The 16,296-nt window shown below is 36.1% G+C and overlaps 1 protein-coding gene across 2 annotated transcripts in view; it reads left to right on the top strand.

Annotated features, from left to right (window-relative positions):
• RAB5A (RAB5A, member RAS oncogene family) overlaps nt 1–16,290 on the top strand; it is a 30,598-nt gene extending 14,308 nt beyond the window's left edge. For both annotated transcript variants that reach the window (XM_040480094.1, XM_040480095.1), the window contains exons 3-6: nt 8,311–8,462; nt 8,777–8,899; nt 10,601–10,694; nt 14,852–16,290. In XM_040480094.1, the coding sequence (XP_040336028.1) occupies nt 8,311–8,462; nt 8,777–8,899; nt 10,601–10,694; nt 14,852–14,967 (485 nt within the window). In that variant the 3' untranslated portion in view covers nt 14,968–16,290. The remainder of the gene's footprint in view (nt 1–8,310; nt 8,463–8,776; nt 8,900–10,600; nt 10,695–14,851) is intronic.
• The last annotated feature ends 6 nt before the right edge of the window (nt 16,291–16,296 follow it).

The following is a 16,296-nucleotide window of genomic DNA, read 5'->3' as shown; positions in this document are numbered from 1 at the left end:
TCCGACTTCAGCCAGGTCACGATCTCGCGGTCCGGGAGTTCGAGCCCCACGTCAGGCTCTGGGCTGATGGCTCAGAGCCTGGAGCCTGTTTCCGATTCTGTGTCTCCCTCTCTCTCTGCCCCTCCCCCGTTCATGCTCTGTCTCTCTCTGTCCCAAAAATAAATAAACGTTGAAAAAAAAATTAAAAAAACAACAATATTCATAGTTTGGTATCAGAAATACTACTGTGGTAATGTTCAGCAGGTAACATGTGACTAGCTTATGTCCTGGTTAGTAGATTCCTTTAAGAGAGTTAGGTATCCTTAAATATTTTCCAAGATTGCAATTCATTTAGCAGCAGTTGCCTTTAGGTGTTGTTGGATGTTTTTTGTTGTAAAATATGCATGACATAAAGTTTATAATTTAAACATTAAAAAAAAATAAAAATAGCGCCTGGGTGGCTCAGTCGGTTAAGCGTCCATCTTCGGCTCAGATCATGATCTCTCCGTCTGTGAGTTTGAGCCCCGCATCAGGCTCCATGCTGACCACTCAGAGCCTGGAGCCTGCTTCAGATTCTGTGTCTCCCTGTCTCTCTCTGCCCTTCCCCCGCTCGCGCGCGCACACACACACACACACACACTCTCTCTCTCTCTCTCTCTCTCTCTCTCTCTCTCTCTCTCTCAAAAATGAATAAGCGTTAATAATAATGAAAGTAACAAAAGTAAGTAACAGTTCTGGAACATTCAGTACATTAACGTGCAGCCATCAGGACTGAACATCTTCAGAACTTTTGCATCTTCCCCAACTGACACTCTGTTTATTAGGCAATAACTTCCCATTCTCCCCCACCTTTATCCATAGCAAATAACCATTCTATTTTCCCTCTAAGAATTTCACTGTGTAGGAATCTCATATAAGGGAAATTATACAATATTTGTCTTTTTGTCATTGGTTTCTTTCACTTAAGATGTCATTAAGGTTCATCCATATTCTCATGTGTCAGAATTTCCTTTTTACAACGGAATAATGTTCCACCATATGTATAATAAAGACCACATTCTGCTTATCTTCCGTTGATCCTTCATTGTGGATTTTGGGTTTTCTTCCACCTTCTGGGTATTGTGAATAAATACTGCTATGAACATTGGTATACAAGCATCTGTTGAAGTCCTTGCTTTCACATCTTTTGGGTGTATACTCAAGTGGAATTGCTGGATCATCTGGTGATTCTGCTTAATATTTTTGAAGAATCTGTCATTTTCCACAGTAGTGCCCCATTTTATATTCCCATCAGTGCACAAGAGTTCTAATTTTTCCATATCCTTGCCAGCTCTTTGATTTCTGTTGTTTTGATCATAGCTGTCCTAATGGATGTGAACTAGTGTCTCATTATGGTATTGATTTTCATTTTCCTACTAGTGATGTTAAGCATTTTCATTAGCTTCTTGGTCATTTGCATATCTTCTTTGGACAAATGTCTATTTCTTTGCCCAATTCTTAATTAGATGTTTGGGGTTTTGTGTTGTTGAATTGTAGGATTTCTTTATGTATTCTGAATATCAATCTCTTATTAGATGCTCATTGATTAAGAATGAATCTTACGTGATTAGTGATTTATAGATCATCTCATAAGATGGATTTGCTTTTAGAAATATTGCCATCTTTTTACATAGTACCCATCTAGTAAAAATTTTTTTTAGCTTGGGGCACCTAAGTAAAGTTAAGTCAGTTAAACGTCTGACTTCAGCTCAGGTCATGATCTCATAGTTTGTGAGTTCAAGCCCCATGTTGGGCTCTGTGCTGACAGCTCAGAGCCCGGAGCCTGCTTTAGAGTCTGTGTTTCCCTCTCTCTCTGACCCCTCCCCTATTCATGCTGTGTCTCCCTCTCAAAAATAAATAAACATTAAAAAAAATTTTTTCTTTTAAATTGTTTTTTACCTTGTTGCCAGGCTTTTGGAGTATTTTCTTTTTGGGTTTAGTCACTGTATGTTTTCCTGTCTGCCCTAGTCTTTTTTTATCCCCCTTCTGTTACTTACATTAACTGAAATGTAACTCCTGAATATGTGGTTTTTGCTGTCATAATCCACTGGGTACTCCTCACAATGCACATATGATTTTAATGGGAAATAATAGGCTTAGTTTTTTTATTTTGCCTATTGTTAGCTTTAGACTTCCGTATATTCTTCTGTGTACAATTTTATTTTATTTTATTTTTTAAAAATTTTTTTTTCAACATTTATTTATTTTTGGGACAGAGAGAGACAGAGCATGAACGGGGGAGGGGCAGAGAGAGAGGGAGACACAGAATTGGAAACAGGCTCCAGGCTCTGAGCCATCAGCCCAGAGCCCGACGCGGGGCTCGAACTCACGGAGCGCGAGATCGTGACCTGGCTGAAGTCGGACGCTTAACCGACTGCGCCACCCAGGCGCCCCTGTGTACAATTTTATTATCTGAAGTCAGTGCTTATCTGAGAAAATCCATTATACTCAATTACTGCTATTGATACTCTTCCCAACAAGCCAGTTTCTACCCTGATAATTTTGGTACCTGCTTCTTGATGCTGCTCGGTCAATTCCTGCCATCCTTCTCCCTGATTGGATATTCATCTTGGAGTTTGATTCAGATCCATTGAACTCATTTATTAAATTCCTTGCCTCTAAAAAACTTTGCTTCTGCAAATCACTCCCAAACAGTCTCTAACTTGGATTTTATGATCTGCTTCTGAGAACCTCAACCAAGACCCTTCTCTCTAGCAATTCTATTCCTTACCTTTCAGTTTTGAAAGGCCTCAAATCCACTACGTATAAGGGAGAACATTCAGTCATGATTCTACTGTGAGGAGACTACTGTTATTTTAGTTTTTTCTGTGCATTTCTGGTCATGTTCCTACATAGATGTACCATATACCTACCAGGAATTTATATATATATATATTTTTTACTTTTTGGCAATTAAAGGTTATTTTATAACCATTTTTAATGTAATTGCTATTTAATACCTACGAAGTCACCAGTACCTTTGCATTTATACATTTCGGTTGTTTCTAATTGTTAAGTACAAAATTCTTTCTTTCTAAAGGTTTCTTCTTCCTATTCTCCTGCTCCCCATACCATCTTTTGGAGATTCCATGAGGTACTAGATTAACAAGTGTCAGCATTTTCATTATTTTGCTACATGCTGGCAAAATTATTTTCAAAACAGTTATATCACCAGCAATGTGAGTTTTTGCCACACTTTTTCAAGGTTGTTGTTTTTTTTTCATAAGGAAGTAAAATAACTTTTCTTTCGACTTTTTGCTGTAAGGATGATTTTGTTACTAGTGATGTTGACTTTTTTTTTCTTAGGTTATATTTTTTTTGTGAATTTTCTTTACACATTTATCCTTGATGCTTTGGGAGTTTTGCTTAAGATTTCTATGAGCTATCTACATATTAAAATTTAATCCTTTAATATTCACTGTAGAAATTTTCCAAAAATGTGTTCATCCCTGTGTTATGGGTGTATGATACATGTTGGCAGATAAAATCTCAAATTTTTTTATGTAATCAAACTGATAGTCATATAGGATTTTTGGTCAGTTCTAATAACATAATCCTTTTCTATCAGATTTGATACAAAGTTGAGGGTTGGGGTGGTATTGGTTCCTTGGTTTTTCTCTATTATGCCCTTCTGTTCAATTCATGTAGAATCATTTTAGTTGTTAGATTAAACTCTGATTTATTAACCTTTGGATAATGCTATTATCCGGATAATGCTTTGGATATTTTTCCCCTGGCTCATTGTATTGCAGTGTCTCTTCCTTGCTTATTATTTATGAAGGTCTTGCACATTATAGGCCTTTGGTATTTGCAGATTTAACATTTACAGTTTCAGCTATCTCAGCTGACTGCAAGGTCTGTGATTTGCTAATTTGTAGTGTTGCTGAAACTGAAATGTTACTTGCTTGCTGCCAGGCTTACCAATAGGAACTGATCTTGTAGCTCAAAGAGGGAGCCTATTAGACAGGCCAGCACCCACATCTCAACACAGCTTTGTTTTTCTCTACTTGTCGTCGCGTACACAGTAACTCTCGAAGTGATAAAAGCTGTTTCTTTGTGAAATATGGGCCCGAAAAGAAAACCAACTGCTAGTGCTGGTGATGAATTGAAGAGAAAATGAAGAGGTCTAAGAAAGTGATGGTTCTTAGCCAGAAAATAGACGTTTTGGATAAATTAAAGTGGTTGTGCAGATTAAGGTAAGTTGGTGGTGGTTAATGTTGCTACAGTATCGATGTAGTAGTGTATATTTTGAGTGTCAGGATTTATTTTTATAACTTTATAAATGATTAGCAATGTGATTTTAGAAGCATTAAGGATTTGAAGATGTCAGCTGTACTTCACTGAGTTTTATGGGGGAAGTTAAGTTTTATGGGGGAGGTATTTGAAAATTTGCGAACATGAGGGAATCATGATGGCCTTGCAGTATGTAATGTTTCAGTAACGCTGAATTGTCCCATAACATAATATTTCTGTTCTTGTGGCACTACAGCACTTTTAATTGTTTTAATGTGGTTTTGATGTACCCTAAAACCCCATCCCCCTGGCCTCTTAATACTGTTACTTTTTTTCCACCCCCATCATTATGCTCTATCATAGCACATGAATAACAGTATGGTGTTAACCAAGTTAAAGAGATCTTGATGGTATTTTGTTTGATACTGTGTTAGTTATATAATAACTTGGGTAGAGAGAGGCCTTTTGAAATGTCTATTTTTTTTCCCCATTTGGGAACTATTTGTCTATTCAGATGTTATCAAAGATACCCCCAAAATAGACATATCTTTTATGAACTTCTTTTAGCAAACATTTTGAATATTTATATGAACTGGGATTTTTATTATTGGGTATGGAGAAGAATAGCTAACAGTAATTTCCCAAGAGACTCCTAGTCTAGAAGAAAAAGATTACATAAATCAGTGTTTATAAAAAATGTGAAAATGTTCATGGCACAGAGTTGTGGGCTATTAAATAGGGTGTGATGAAGGATGCTAAGAGGAGTTAAGTGAATTGATTGTTCTTGTTCTTTGTTAATATAATTGGGATCCATTTTCCTCCAAGCATAACAACTAAAACCCTGGTTACTGCCAGTGTGTTGTAAGGCTGTTGACTTTGATCTGTTCTAGCCCATTTAAAGAACTCATTATTTTATCTGTTCTTTTTTAGTTAATGCCTTTGGATTTCCTTGTCAGTCATGCCTCTTAAAAATAATCTCTTTTCAATAATCTTATTTTTTTTTAATTTTTTTATTTTTACATTTATTTTTGAGAGACAGAGACAGAGCACAAGTGGGGGAGGGGCAGAGAGAGAGAGAGAGGGAGACACAATCTGAAGCAGGCTCCAGGCTCTGAGCTGTCAGCACAGAGCCCGATGCGGGGCTCGAACCCACAAGAACTGCGAGATCATGACCTGAGCCCTTGAGCTGAAGTCGGACGCTTAACCGACTGAGCCACCCAGGCACCCCACAATAATCTATTTTATTATAAGGATATTTGAAATGTTAATAAATAATGGTGATGGTGGACATTCTTGTTTGGTTTCTAGATTTAGAGAGACTGTTTAAGTGCTTTCCTATTAAGCAAAATGCTAATTTCAGGCTTACAGTAGACACTTGATAAACTTTAAGGAAGATTCCTACATGTATATTAGGAATGGATATTGCCTCAAATGCCCTTTTGTCATTTATTTAAATACATGGTTTTTCTTTTTTAGCCTGCTGGTGTGAGTGCTTTGTGATTGTGAATCTACAGTTATGGGTTATTGTTTTAATGTATTTGTTGAAATTTCCTTGCCTGTATTTTATTTGTCATTTTTGTACATGCATTTATTAAAAAAAGATTGGTAGCCTTTTGTAATATCTTTAACTGGTTTGAGATTCAGATTATATTTCCTTTAAGGCAGCATAACTATTAATTATGTCTCTGAGCCTAGAGTTGATTTATGGAAGTGTAAATGAATGTTTTTACTCCCAGTGTATTTGTGAACATAGAAAAGAGAAAACAGTCTGAATGCAAATTATCCAGTTTTTTTTTCCAAGTTGCATCAAACAGTATAGTTTGAGAAATAGCCTATAGTTTGTAATGCATCTTTTTCCTTTTTTCATTTTATGAAAAAAAGGAGTATTGTTTTTGAGGCTTAAGTGTTTAAAAATATTTTTTGATTCTGCAGAAGAACTTTTCTTGACTGAAAAAGCGACGTGGTGCTTTTTTTGGTGTCCTTTACCATATATACAGGATTTAAGTAAATGGAATATTTTTGCTAATTTTGTATGTTAAGGTCAATGAATTAGAACATATTTTAATTATGATTAGCTACTTCTGAGAATTCACAGAACTATTCATTAGAATCTGCTTAAGATAAAGATATTTCCAATTATGACATTTATAAAACTGAGAAGGTTATAGTTGCTAATATAAAGCCAGCAACCAGTTGACCTTATAAAAAATACAGTGAAAAATAAATACTATATTTAAGGTAAAATAAAATCTAATTAGACTTGGCTTATTCAGCATATGTGATATTAACTAGTGAGTCACTTATGAAAAATTGACATCACTAGATAAACTACAGTTTACAGAAATGGATCATAATTCTCTTGCATGATAGGACAGTGTTTTAGAAAAAAAAAAATTTTAACCTTTATTTATATTTGAGAGAGAGACAGTGTGTGAACAGGGGAAGAGCAGAGAGAGAGGGAGTCACAGAATGTGAAGCAGGCTCCAGGCTCCAGGCTGTCATCACAGAGCCTGATGGCGGGGCTTGAACTCATGAACTGTGAGATCATGACCTGAACCAAAGTCTGACATTCAACGGACTGAGCCACCCAGGCACCCCAGAGTTTTAGAAAATTTTATAACTTAATACTGTGCCAGTTTGGGAGAAAGTTGAATAATCACACCTTGAGCTGAAAGTAAACGGGAAGGGCATACTAATTTATAATGAATGATAGAGTAGCAGAGGATTAATTACCAAAGTTAACGCAGGAAAACAACTGTAAGATGTCAGCATGCTGCTAAAAAATGGTTAAGTGTAGGTCTGGTTCTAAGTATCTCTATTTTAGTGCAGCTAGCTACACTTAGAAACTTACTCTAACAATTTTTAGTTTATTTTGAGAGTGAGAGAAAGAATGAGTGGGGGAAGGGCAGAGAGGAAGAGAGAATTCCAAGCAGGCTCTGCACTGTCAGCACAGAGCCCAATGCAGGGCTCTATCTCAGGAACTATAAGATCATGACCTGAGCTGAAATCAGGAGTTGGATGCTTAGCCAACTGAGCCACCCATGCACCCCCTAACAACTGATATTTTAAAGTTCAATTCACTTGATTATAAACTACCTTTTATGAATCGATTTCTTTTCATTTCTTTAAAGTATCCGTTACAGTGTTTTTCCTGATGTTTATTCCTAGAGCTAAGAGGATTATGATGGAAATTTTACTTCCTATTCTCAAGAAGCAGTTCAGAAAATAAGTGATATGTAATTTGCAAGATTGGACAGCGGACTTCTTAACCTTAAAAGCAAAAATATCTCCATAAAATAATACTTTACTTGGCTCAGTCAGTAGAGCTTGCAACTCTTGGTCATGAGTTTGAGCCTGATGTTTGGTGTAGAAATTACTTTTTTAAAAAAAGGATACTTTCTTGTTAAAATCTAAGAAAAGAACTGATGAAAGAGCACATATGCAAAAAGTCCTTATGGCAAGGACTGAAACAGGAGTTAATATTGAATCTGAATTTAACAAATTAAGTTTAGGTTGAGTTCATAACGATTACGAAAATTAAAGTTTTATCATGTTTTGAAGGAAAAACATCATAACAAAAAATACTTAGTCATAAAGGACTGGAACTAAATCAGCAGACTATGCCAATAAATACCAGGAGAATGGAGCAGGGGGCGTGGTGTTGACAATGTAGGTGGTGTAGTAATAGGTATGCCCGTCCTCTCTATCAGCTCCCCGCCCCTTGCTATTTTTCAGGAATATCAGTGTATATTTCTTGAACTGTTTTAAAATTAAAAAATTCTTAAATTTGTAATGTGTAGAGCGATTTAAGAAATGTTACTAAACCTAGTGTTACAATAAACTTTTTAAGAATGTAGAAAAATCTTTGAATCTGATTTTCCTATGAAGGTCTAACAAGCATGTATGTATATCAAGCTTTGAAGCACAGACCTTTCAGGTGTCTAAAGCCACTATTAACTGTTCATGTACAGTGTATCCTATGTCCACGTGGTTTCTATACTGTGAAAATATTAGGGGGGAAATGATGCTAAACTTATTGCAGACATTTTCTTCTTTCAGCTGCTTTTCTAACCCAAACTGTGTGTCTTGATGACACAACAGTAAAGTTTGAAATATGGGATACAGCTGGTCAAGAACGATACCATAGCCTAGCACCAATGTACTACAGAGGAGCACAAGCAGCCATAGTTGTATATGATATCACAAATGAGGTAAGTAGAAATGTATTCTACACTGAAACTACTTTGACTATACATTTCTTGTATTCAGAATTTCAATTAGAGAAAAGGTTTTTTTTAACTTTTTTTTTTTTGATACCCAACCATGACATTTCTGCCAAAGCTTTCATGAGATGGAAGAACTGATTAAAAAAAAAAAAAAAGATGAAATTGTCTCAAATAATACAATAATCCTAAGCACTTCTTTCCGAGTTACATTGAAGAGTTTGTAGCTTTGTCTTACTTACAGAGACTCTCCCTAACCATTTTTTGAGCCTGTGCCAAATAGCTGTTTCTTTGTTTCCCAGGAGTCCTTTGCCAGAGCCAAAAACTGGGTTAAAGAACTTCAGAGGCAAGCCAGTCCTAACATTGTAATAGCTTTATCAGGAAACAAGGCTGACCTTGCAAATAAAAGAGCTGTTGATTTCCAGGTATGTTTGAAGGCACATATGTATTGTAAATTTTCCTTCTGTATCTACACTTGAATTAGTTATTTTAAAGCCATGCAAATAATAGAAAATATCAATTTTTTAAGGAAATGTTGATCTACTGTATATAATAAAATGCTTCTCATGACAAATCTGAATTTTTAAATATCTTCACATAATTGTAATATATAAATACTCTCAAAGATTTTGTTGATCTAAACAATTACAAAAGAAGTGATTTTTCACAAATAGTGCAGAAATCTATAAAGCAAAAGATTGATTGCCTCCTACCCTAATCCCTCTACCCCCACACATACTTTAGTATCCTTCCTAACCTTTTTTATCTATCTGCCAATGTTTATATTAGCATACATACACATATACACATACAGCTTATACTACGTGGTTCTTAAAAGGGCCTTCAAAAATGAAGGCTCAAAAATCCACTTATAGGTTATTTATTCTAGCTAACTAAGAATGTTCCCTTCTGCAAAATAAAGCACAATTACTTATTTACTTACCTGTGTTTATTTTTGAGAAAGAGCATGAGTAGGGAAGGGGCAGAGAGAGAAGGGGACGGAGAATCTCAAGTGCATTCTGCTCTGACAGCAGCGAGTCCAATGTGGGGCTTAAACTCACAGATCATGAGATCATGACCTGAGCCAAAGTCATATACCCAACCAGTGAGCCACCCATGCACCCCTAAAGTAAAATTATTTAAAACAAATGTCCCTAGTTAGACATTTTTAAACTTTCCCTCTTCTCTCCCTCTTTAGTTTCTCTACTATATATGGTATATAGTAGAAACTGTACACTGCATACTATACTGTATATATAGTGTGTGCATGTGTATATACTATATATATATAGTGTGTACTATATATATATAGTATAGTATCAGTGGTGGCATAATTGTCTTTGATGATGGCTGTTGGTGGAGTACATGGACTGAAAGGGAACTACTATTTCTTGCACCATTAGGTAGTAAGCTGAGCATATTGCTGCCATTGCAATTGTGATTTTATTTAATTCTGGTTACAGTCCTATGAGGTATAATATCTATTACCCTGAGATGGTTCGTCCCCAACATAGAGTGTGGGAGATAGAGCAGTTAAGTTATAGTCAAAAGTGGCCCTCTCACACAATTCAAAGGAACCTCATTTTTTTTCTTTAAATTGGAAAGATAATTGGTTGCTCTTCACAACTGTGAGGCTTAAAGGCAATAATATATATAAAATGTAAAGCATGACAAAAATATAGTAATTTTTAAAGGAATGGTTCATGACATACTCAAAATATTGTTAGCCATTTAGTGTTTGAAGCCAGTATTAGATACTAGGATTCCCTTTGTCTTCATTGTAATGAGCATAAATAAAATTTGCTATAGAGATCGAAGAGACTTTTATATTTAGAATAGGAGAATTTTCCACCCTCTGGAACTCACTATTTGAAATCAAATTTTAATGTCAGATCAGATGAATCAGAATGGAATAGTGCAAGAAGTTAAGGCAAAAAGAAATTTGAAAAGGTATCCTACAAGAGTGCTGTTATCTCCCTATTACCTTTAGTAGTAATTGCTTATTACCCAGTTGCTGATTATAGGTAGTCAAGTTGGAGTAGTAATAAGCCTCTTTTTCTATAACAAAAATAAGGCAGGTATAGTATGTGCAAAGTATTTATCTCATTTTTTTGTTCTATAAACAGGAAGCACAGTCCTATGCAGATGACAACAGTTTATTATTCATGGAGACATCAGCTAAAACATCAATGAATGTAAATGAAATATTCATGGCAATAGGTAAGTTTTCAAACAGTAAATGTAGGCAAAACAAATTACACTGAGGCATATTTGGTTTGTCTTTTTAAAATTTATTTATTTATTTGAGAGAGCACTAAGCATGCAAGCACAAGCAGGCAAGGGGCCGAGAGGGAGATAGAGAATCCCAAGCCGGCTCCATGCTGTTAGTGCAGAGCCAGAAGTGGGGCTTGATCCCATAAACCAAGAGACCATGTCCTGAGCTTAAAGCAAGAGCCAGACGCTTAACTGACTGAGCCACCCAGGTGCCCAATCTTTTTAAAAATTCGTGATTTTTTTTTTTAAATGATTCTTCTCTTCTAGATCCGTTCCAAGAATTATTTTGTTAGTAATATTGTTAAATTTGAAAGACTATTATCTATTTATTAGGTTGTAGTACTTTTCAGTTTAGTTAAATTTCTTCTAGGTGAGTTGAAAGCCTGGACTTTGAGCTAATAGTTCAAGCAGATATATGTCTAAAGATTTCAATGAGAAGTTTGGATAAATATGTTTTTCTATTAGATTATACTTTTTATAGAAAAGGAAAATAAGCTCAGAGCAATATTTATCAGGGCAGGGGCACCTGGGTGGCTCAGTCGGTTGAGTGTCCGACTTCAGCTCAGGTCATGATCTCGCTGTCCGTGAGTTCAAGCCCCGCATCGGGCTCTGTGCTGACAGCTGAGAGCCTAGAGCCTGTTTCGGATTCTGTGTCTCCCTCTCTCTCTGCCCCTCTCCCACTCATCCTCTCTTTGTCTCTCTCTCTCTCTGCAAAAATAAACAAACTTAAAAAAAAATTTTAAATATTTATCAGGGCAAAATATGGGCATAAAGAGATTTCTTTCTCACTGATGAATGACTGTTTTCATGTGCACTTTGCCCTGAACAAGGGCTATTTTTCTTTCTCACGTTCTTTTCAAACCACTGATTGACAAATACAACTCAAGTATGCACATGTTATGTAAATATGCAAATTATTGTAATCAAATATTTTAATGGAGAAAGTTTCAAAGCACTGAGGCACAGAGGTGCTCTGAACAATATAAACAACACGCTTGGGGCTCCTGGGTGGGTCAGTTGGTTAAGCATCCATCCGACTTTGGCTCAAGTTACATGGGGTCGAGCCCTGCGTTGGGCTCTGTGCTGGCAGCTCAGAGTCTGGAACCAGCTTCAGATTCTCTGTCTCCCTCTCACTCTGCCTCTCCCCTGCTCACGCTATGTCTCTCTCCAAAAATTAACATTAAAAAAAATTTTTTTTAATATATAAATAACATGCTTTATAGTAGCTCAGTGGTCATTTGACCTACCTAGTGCTCTTACTTTTTCCTTTAAGGTAATTTTAACTGGTAATGATTGTGATTCCACATTTGTTGATTATAAAGCAATGAAGTTAGCGTACTAATAAGGATGCTTTCTATTTTCTGTAACAAAAATATAAGTATTTCTATTGACCTTAACCTCCTTCCAGTAATTTTTTTTTTTTAATGTTTGTTTATTCTTTGAGAGAGAGAGAGAGAGAGAGAGAGAGAGAGAGAGAGAGAGAGCACAACCAGGGGGAGGGGCAGAGAGAGGGAGACACAGAATCCGAAGCAGGCTCCAGGCTCTGAGCTGTCAGCACAGAGCACAAGAGATCATGACCTGAGCAGAAGTTGGATTCCTGACTGACTGAGCTGCCCAGGCCCCCCAACCTCCTTCCATTAACTTTAAGGTGTAGATTCTGTGAGAATGGTCTACTTTGGTGGCTCTCGCATTTTATTCTCTCTGCACTATTCGTGCACCAAGCCCTTCTCATTCCCAAACATTTTTATTATATGGCAATGATTTTTAACTGGGTGCCCATAAACTTATCCCCAAATAAGAAATATTCTTTTTTTATTGAAGTCATACAAATTAACCAATTAACAGCTGATTCAGAGGCTAAAGAACAGAGTAAATGCTGCAAGTACTGTCAGAATATCTTTCACTAGGCAAGAGAGTTTAATGGTGGCTCATTAGGAAAAAACCTTACTGTTGTATAAAATAATTTACTGCAAAACTCAGGTTTGAAGTTTATTAGGGACATACTTGTGAAGGATTGGGCAATAATACGCTCTTTTTATTAACAGAATAGATTATACCCAGAACCATATCTAAAAAACTAGTAACAAATCAAGGAAATCTCTGTGCCCGCTGTGGGGCTTGAACTCACAACCCTAAGATCAAGAGTCACATGCTCTACGGACTGAGTCAGCCAGTTGCCCCCAAATGGGCTTTATTTAATTTGTACCTTTTATTCAGATGTGCTAATAATAATGTTTTTTTCCAGTCAGAAAGTCAGAGAGTAGCCTACATATTAGAATTGCCAGTTTTTTTCCTGAAATTGCAGTGTTCCTTCCCTTGAAAGAAATACCAAGCATAAATTGATTTGTGGCCTATTTATCTTACCAGGTTAGTAACTTAGATCACACAGTACACTCATATTTTCACTCTTACTGACTTAGGGAGTAGTTACTTAGTGGGAGAAAATCTACAATAAACTTATCATTCTCTTTCAATTTGATAAGATCATGATTGCATAGCTTCTTTCGTTGCACATCTTCATTAGCTTGATCCAGGATTTTAGCCTGTTAACAATCCTAATTCAGGGGCAAATTGGTAAACTCCAATTATCCATATACCAAACAAATAGTATCAGCTTCACTTTGGTGTAATGCTTAATACGATAGGAGACAGGAGACTGCTTCTCAGAGTTGTGTTTTAGTTTAATCTTTGCACAGTAAACCGATAGAAGCCAAAATTCCTCATTCCAATTTATTTCCCGCAACCTCCTAATTTCATTCAGATCTAATTACAGAAAGCCCATGGAGTATACTAAAGGGAAGAAATGATCACTCAGTCCAAAACCTAACTTAGTATTATAATAAAGTTTATAAATGCTAGCCTACTCTTTGTCCCTACAAGGCGTTGTTTGAAAATACATTTGACTGGAAATTTGCCATTTTATTACCATTTACCCTACGATCCATAGAGCCATTTCTAGAGAAGTGGCCCAAGGTGAAGGCTTTTCTTCCCAAACTTCAGTGTTCCTGGTTCTCACTTCCATTGAGGTGGAATGGGATTCTAAATTGTTGGGGATTCTAAAGATGATTAATGCTCATGGCATTCAGATACTGAAGTAGAACATGTTTAACTTTTGTTTAACCTGAGCCAAGGCTAAGGTAAAGCTAGAACTCAGCCATAGTCGTCCCTCTCCAAGGTTGATAGAGACCAATGTATCTAGTCACCTTTATAATCCATACTCTTAGAGTTAGTTAATATTTAGTGAACCCACATCAAGGATCTTTGGGATCTAAGCAGAGTGTATGTAACAGGTGAATTTTTAAATCAGAGAGATCCAGGCTCCAGAGAACAGCCATTAGCTGTATGGAGTTTAGCAGAACTAAAACCCTGATTGCTGGTTGAGGGCTTCATCCAAATGTGGCAAGCCAAGATCACCTGACTCAAAATTGGGAAACAGCTTTTTGAGATAGAGCCTTCAGAATCAAGGCAACTCATAACTAGGCAGAGCTACTGGTGAATCGGATTAGGGTTCTTGATCAGACATAAAAGAGGAAAGCGGTAGATGTTTGAAGGGTAAAGTCTGTGTAACCAGGAAGAAAATAGGAGATGTGATCTGCCAGAATTTGGGATGATAATTAGGTAGCACAGTAAGAGGACAGGTTCTTACGGGATGATGGTGATGGTACTTGTTTATAATCCCACATTGTTCCAGAAAAGTATTTATGGCAGTCTAGAGAATATTGGTAAAAGCTAAGATTCTTTATAAACTTACCGGCTGGCCATCATTATTAACTTAGATTTTCTTAAACAATAGAAGTATTAATGATGATCAAATAAAGTATAACTTTTCTGGTATTATTAACTGAAAATATATAAAAGATTAAATATAGCTCTAGTAAATTAAGTTTTAATTTTATGTGTGTAACTCCACTGACCTAAGGACTGACCAGTCCATAGTATTTGGTAGGTACTCAGTAAACATTTGAAAAGAATGAACATACTGCTGTGTGATTCTTTGGGTTAACCTAGCTGGAAAAAAAAAAAAAAAGATTTTAAGTAAGTAGATGAAAGTAATTCTAATATGAATATTCTAATTGTGTGTATTTTGACAATTTGTCTCTCAGCTAAAAAGTTGCCAAAGAATGAACCACAGAATCCAGGAGCAAATTCTGCCAGAGGACGAGGAGTAGACCTTACTGAACCCACGCAGCCAACCAGGAGTCAGTGTTGTAGTAACTAAACCTCCAGTTTGAACTTGCTGGAATACTCTTCTGCTTCCTCGATGTTAATGACAGTGGAATTGGAGCATTTAACCAGCCCAGTATGACTTCCAAAAAGAAGAGACTTATGATAGAGTCAAGTTTCTAATACAGAATTATTTTAAGTGTTTTGAACTTAATTTTTAATAACATGCATGTGACCCTCTGACTAATGTTTCAGAAGTAGAAAGGGGGAATGAGAGCTGTGTGTGTATGCTTGTTTCCTTGGACGGTTAGGGGGAATCATTTCTCATCACCAGGGATAGAGACAAATGATGATGAAAACCCAGTTAACCAGCCACTTCTATGAAAAAGATTTGGAACTTATTAATTTGGGCTTTTCAGAAAACATTCTTTTTTTAGAAGGAGATTCTAAGGATATTTATGCTTAGCTATGGTATTCAGGCAACTGGTAATTTCTCTTAGTATGCATATTTAAAATGTACATTCCACGTTTTAACAAATTAACCACAAGAAAACAGTGCCACATCTTTAGTGAAAGGGTGAAAAAAATGAACATTAGTGGCATCTAAATTATAGCTGTCCTGGTATTTTTAGTGGGGTAAAAAAAAGTCAAATATAATCTCTTGTTTTAGGAATATGAAAACTGATCTTAATGGATAGTGTTCCCTTCAAACATGTGAGCTCTTCAACAGAAATGAAATAAACCAGGTGTCTGTGATTTCTGTTCATTCACTGCTGGCCATTACATAGGTTTTGTTGTTTGGGGGCAGGGAGGGGGCTTTCGTTCCCTTTGGACGTAATATAGTCAATGCACTAACAATTATGTACATTCAAACTTGATTATTTTAAATTTGATCCTCAGCTGTACTGTAAATAGGGTACTGCACTGTAGTCTCCATATATGTTTATTACTTTTTCTGTAATATTTAAGAGTTGCTTAAAAGTATACAAAATGTACAGTTACTAAAACAGCTAATTTTACCTTTTCTCTCCCTTTGAAAGGAAGGGGCTCCAGTTGTTCCTACATGGCTAGAACCATAATAAACAATGTACCAGTAATTTGTAACATAAATATTGCCGTATGTTAGTAACAATCTTGCAGCCTTGTTTTCCAAAGTTCATTTTATTTTGATCAGTTCAGTATATTGCACTAATTGTTTTAGGTATTTTCATTATATGAAATCTACCATGTGTCAGAGATGATTTAATCTATTTAAGTGTTGAACTGCTAGCAGAACTTGTACATTTACAGTAATTCAGAATTAGTAAGGAAAACAGTTCACCAGTGTTTAGTTTTATATTGAGGTGCTCAGGTTGGAATAAAGTGGTATAAAAAGCAAGTACTG

The sequence above is a fragment of the Herpailurus yagouaroundi genome, unplaced genomic scaffold (genome assembly GCF_014898765.1).
Source record: "Herpailurus yagouaroundi ecotype Mexico unplaced genomic scaffold, PumYag 159, whole genome shotgun sequence".
NCBI lineage: Eukaryota > Metazoa > Chordata > Mammalia > Carnivora > Felidae > Herpailurus > Herpailurus yagouaroundi.
The sequence above is the reverse complement of the archived record's forward strand: the minus strand, read 5'-3'. Positions and strand labels throughout refer to the sequence as shown.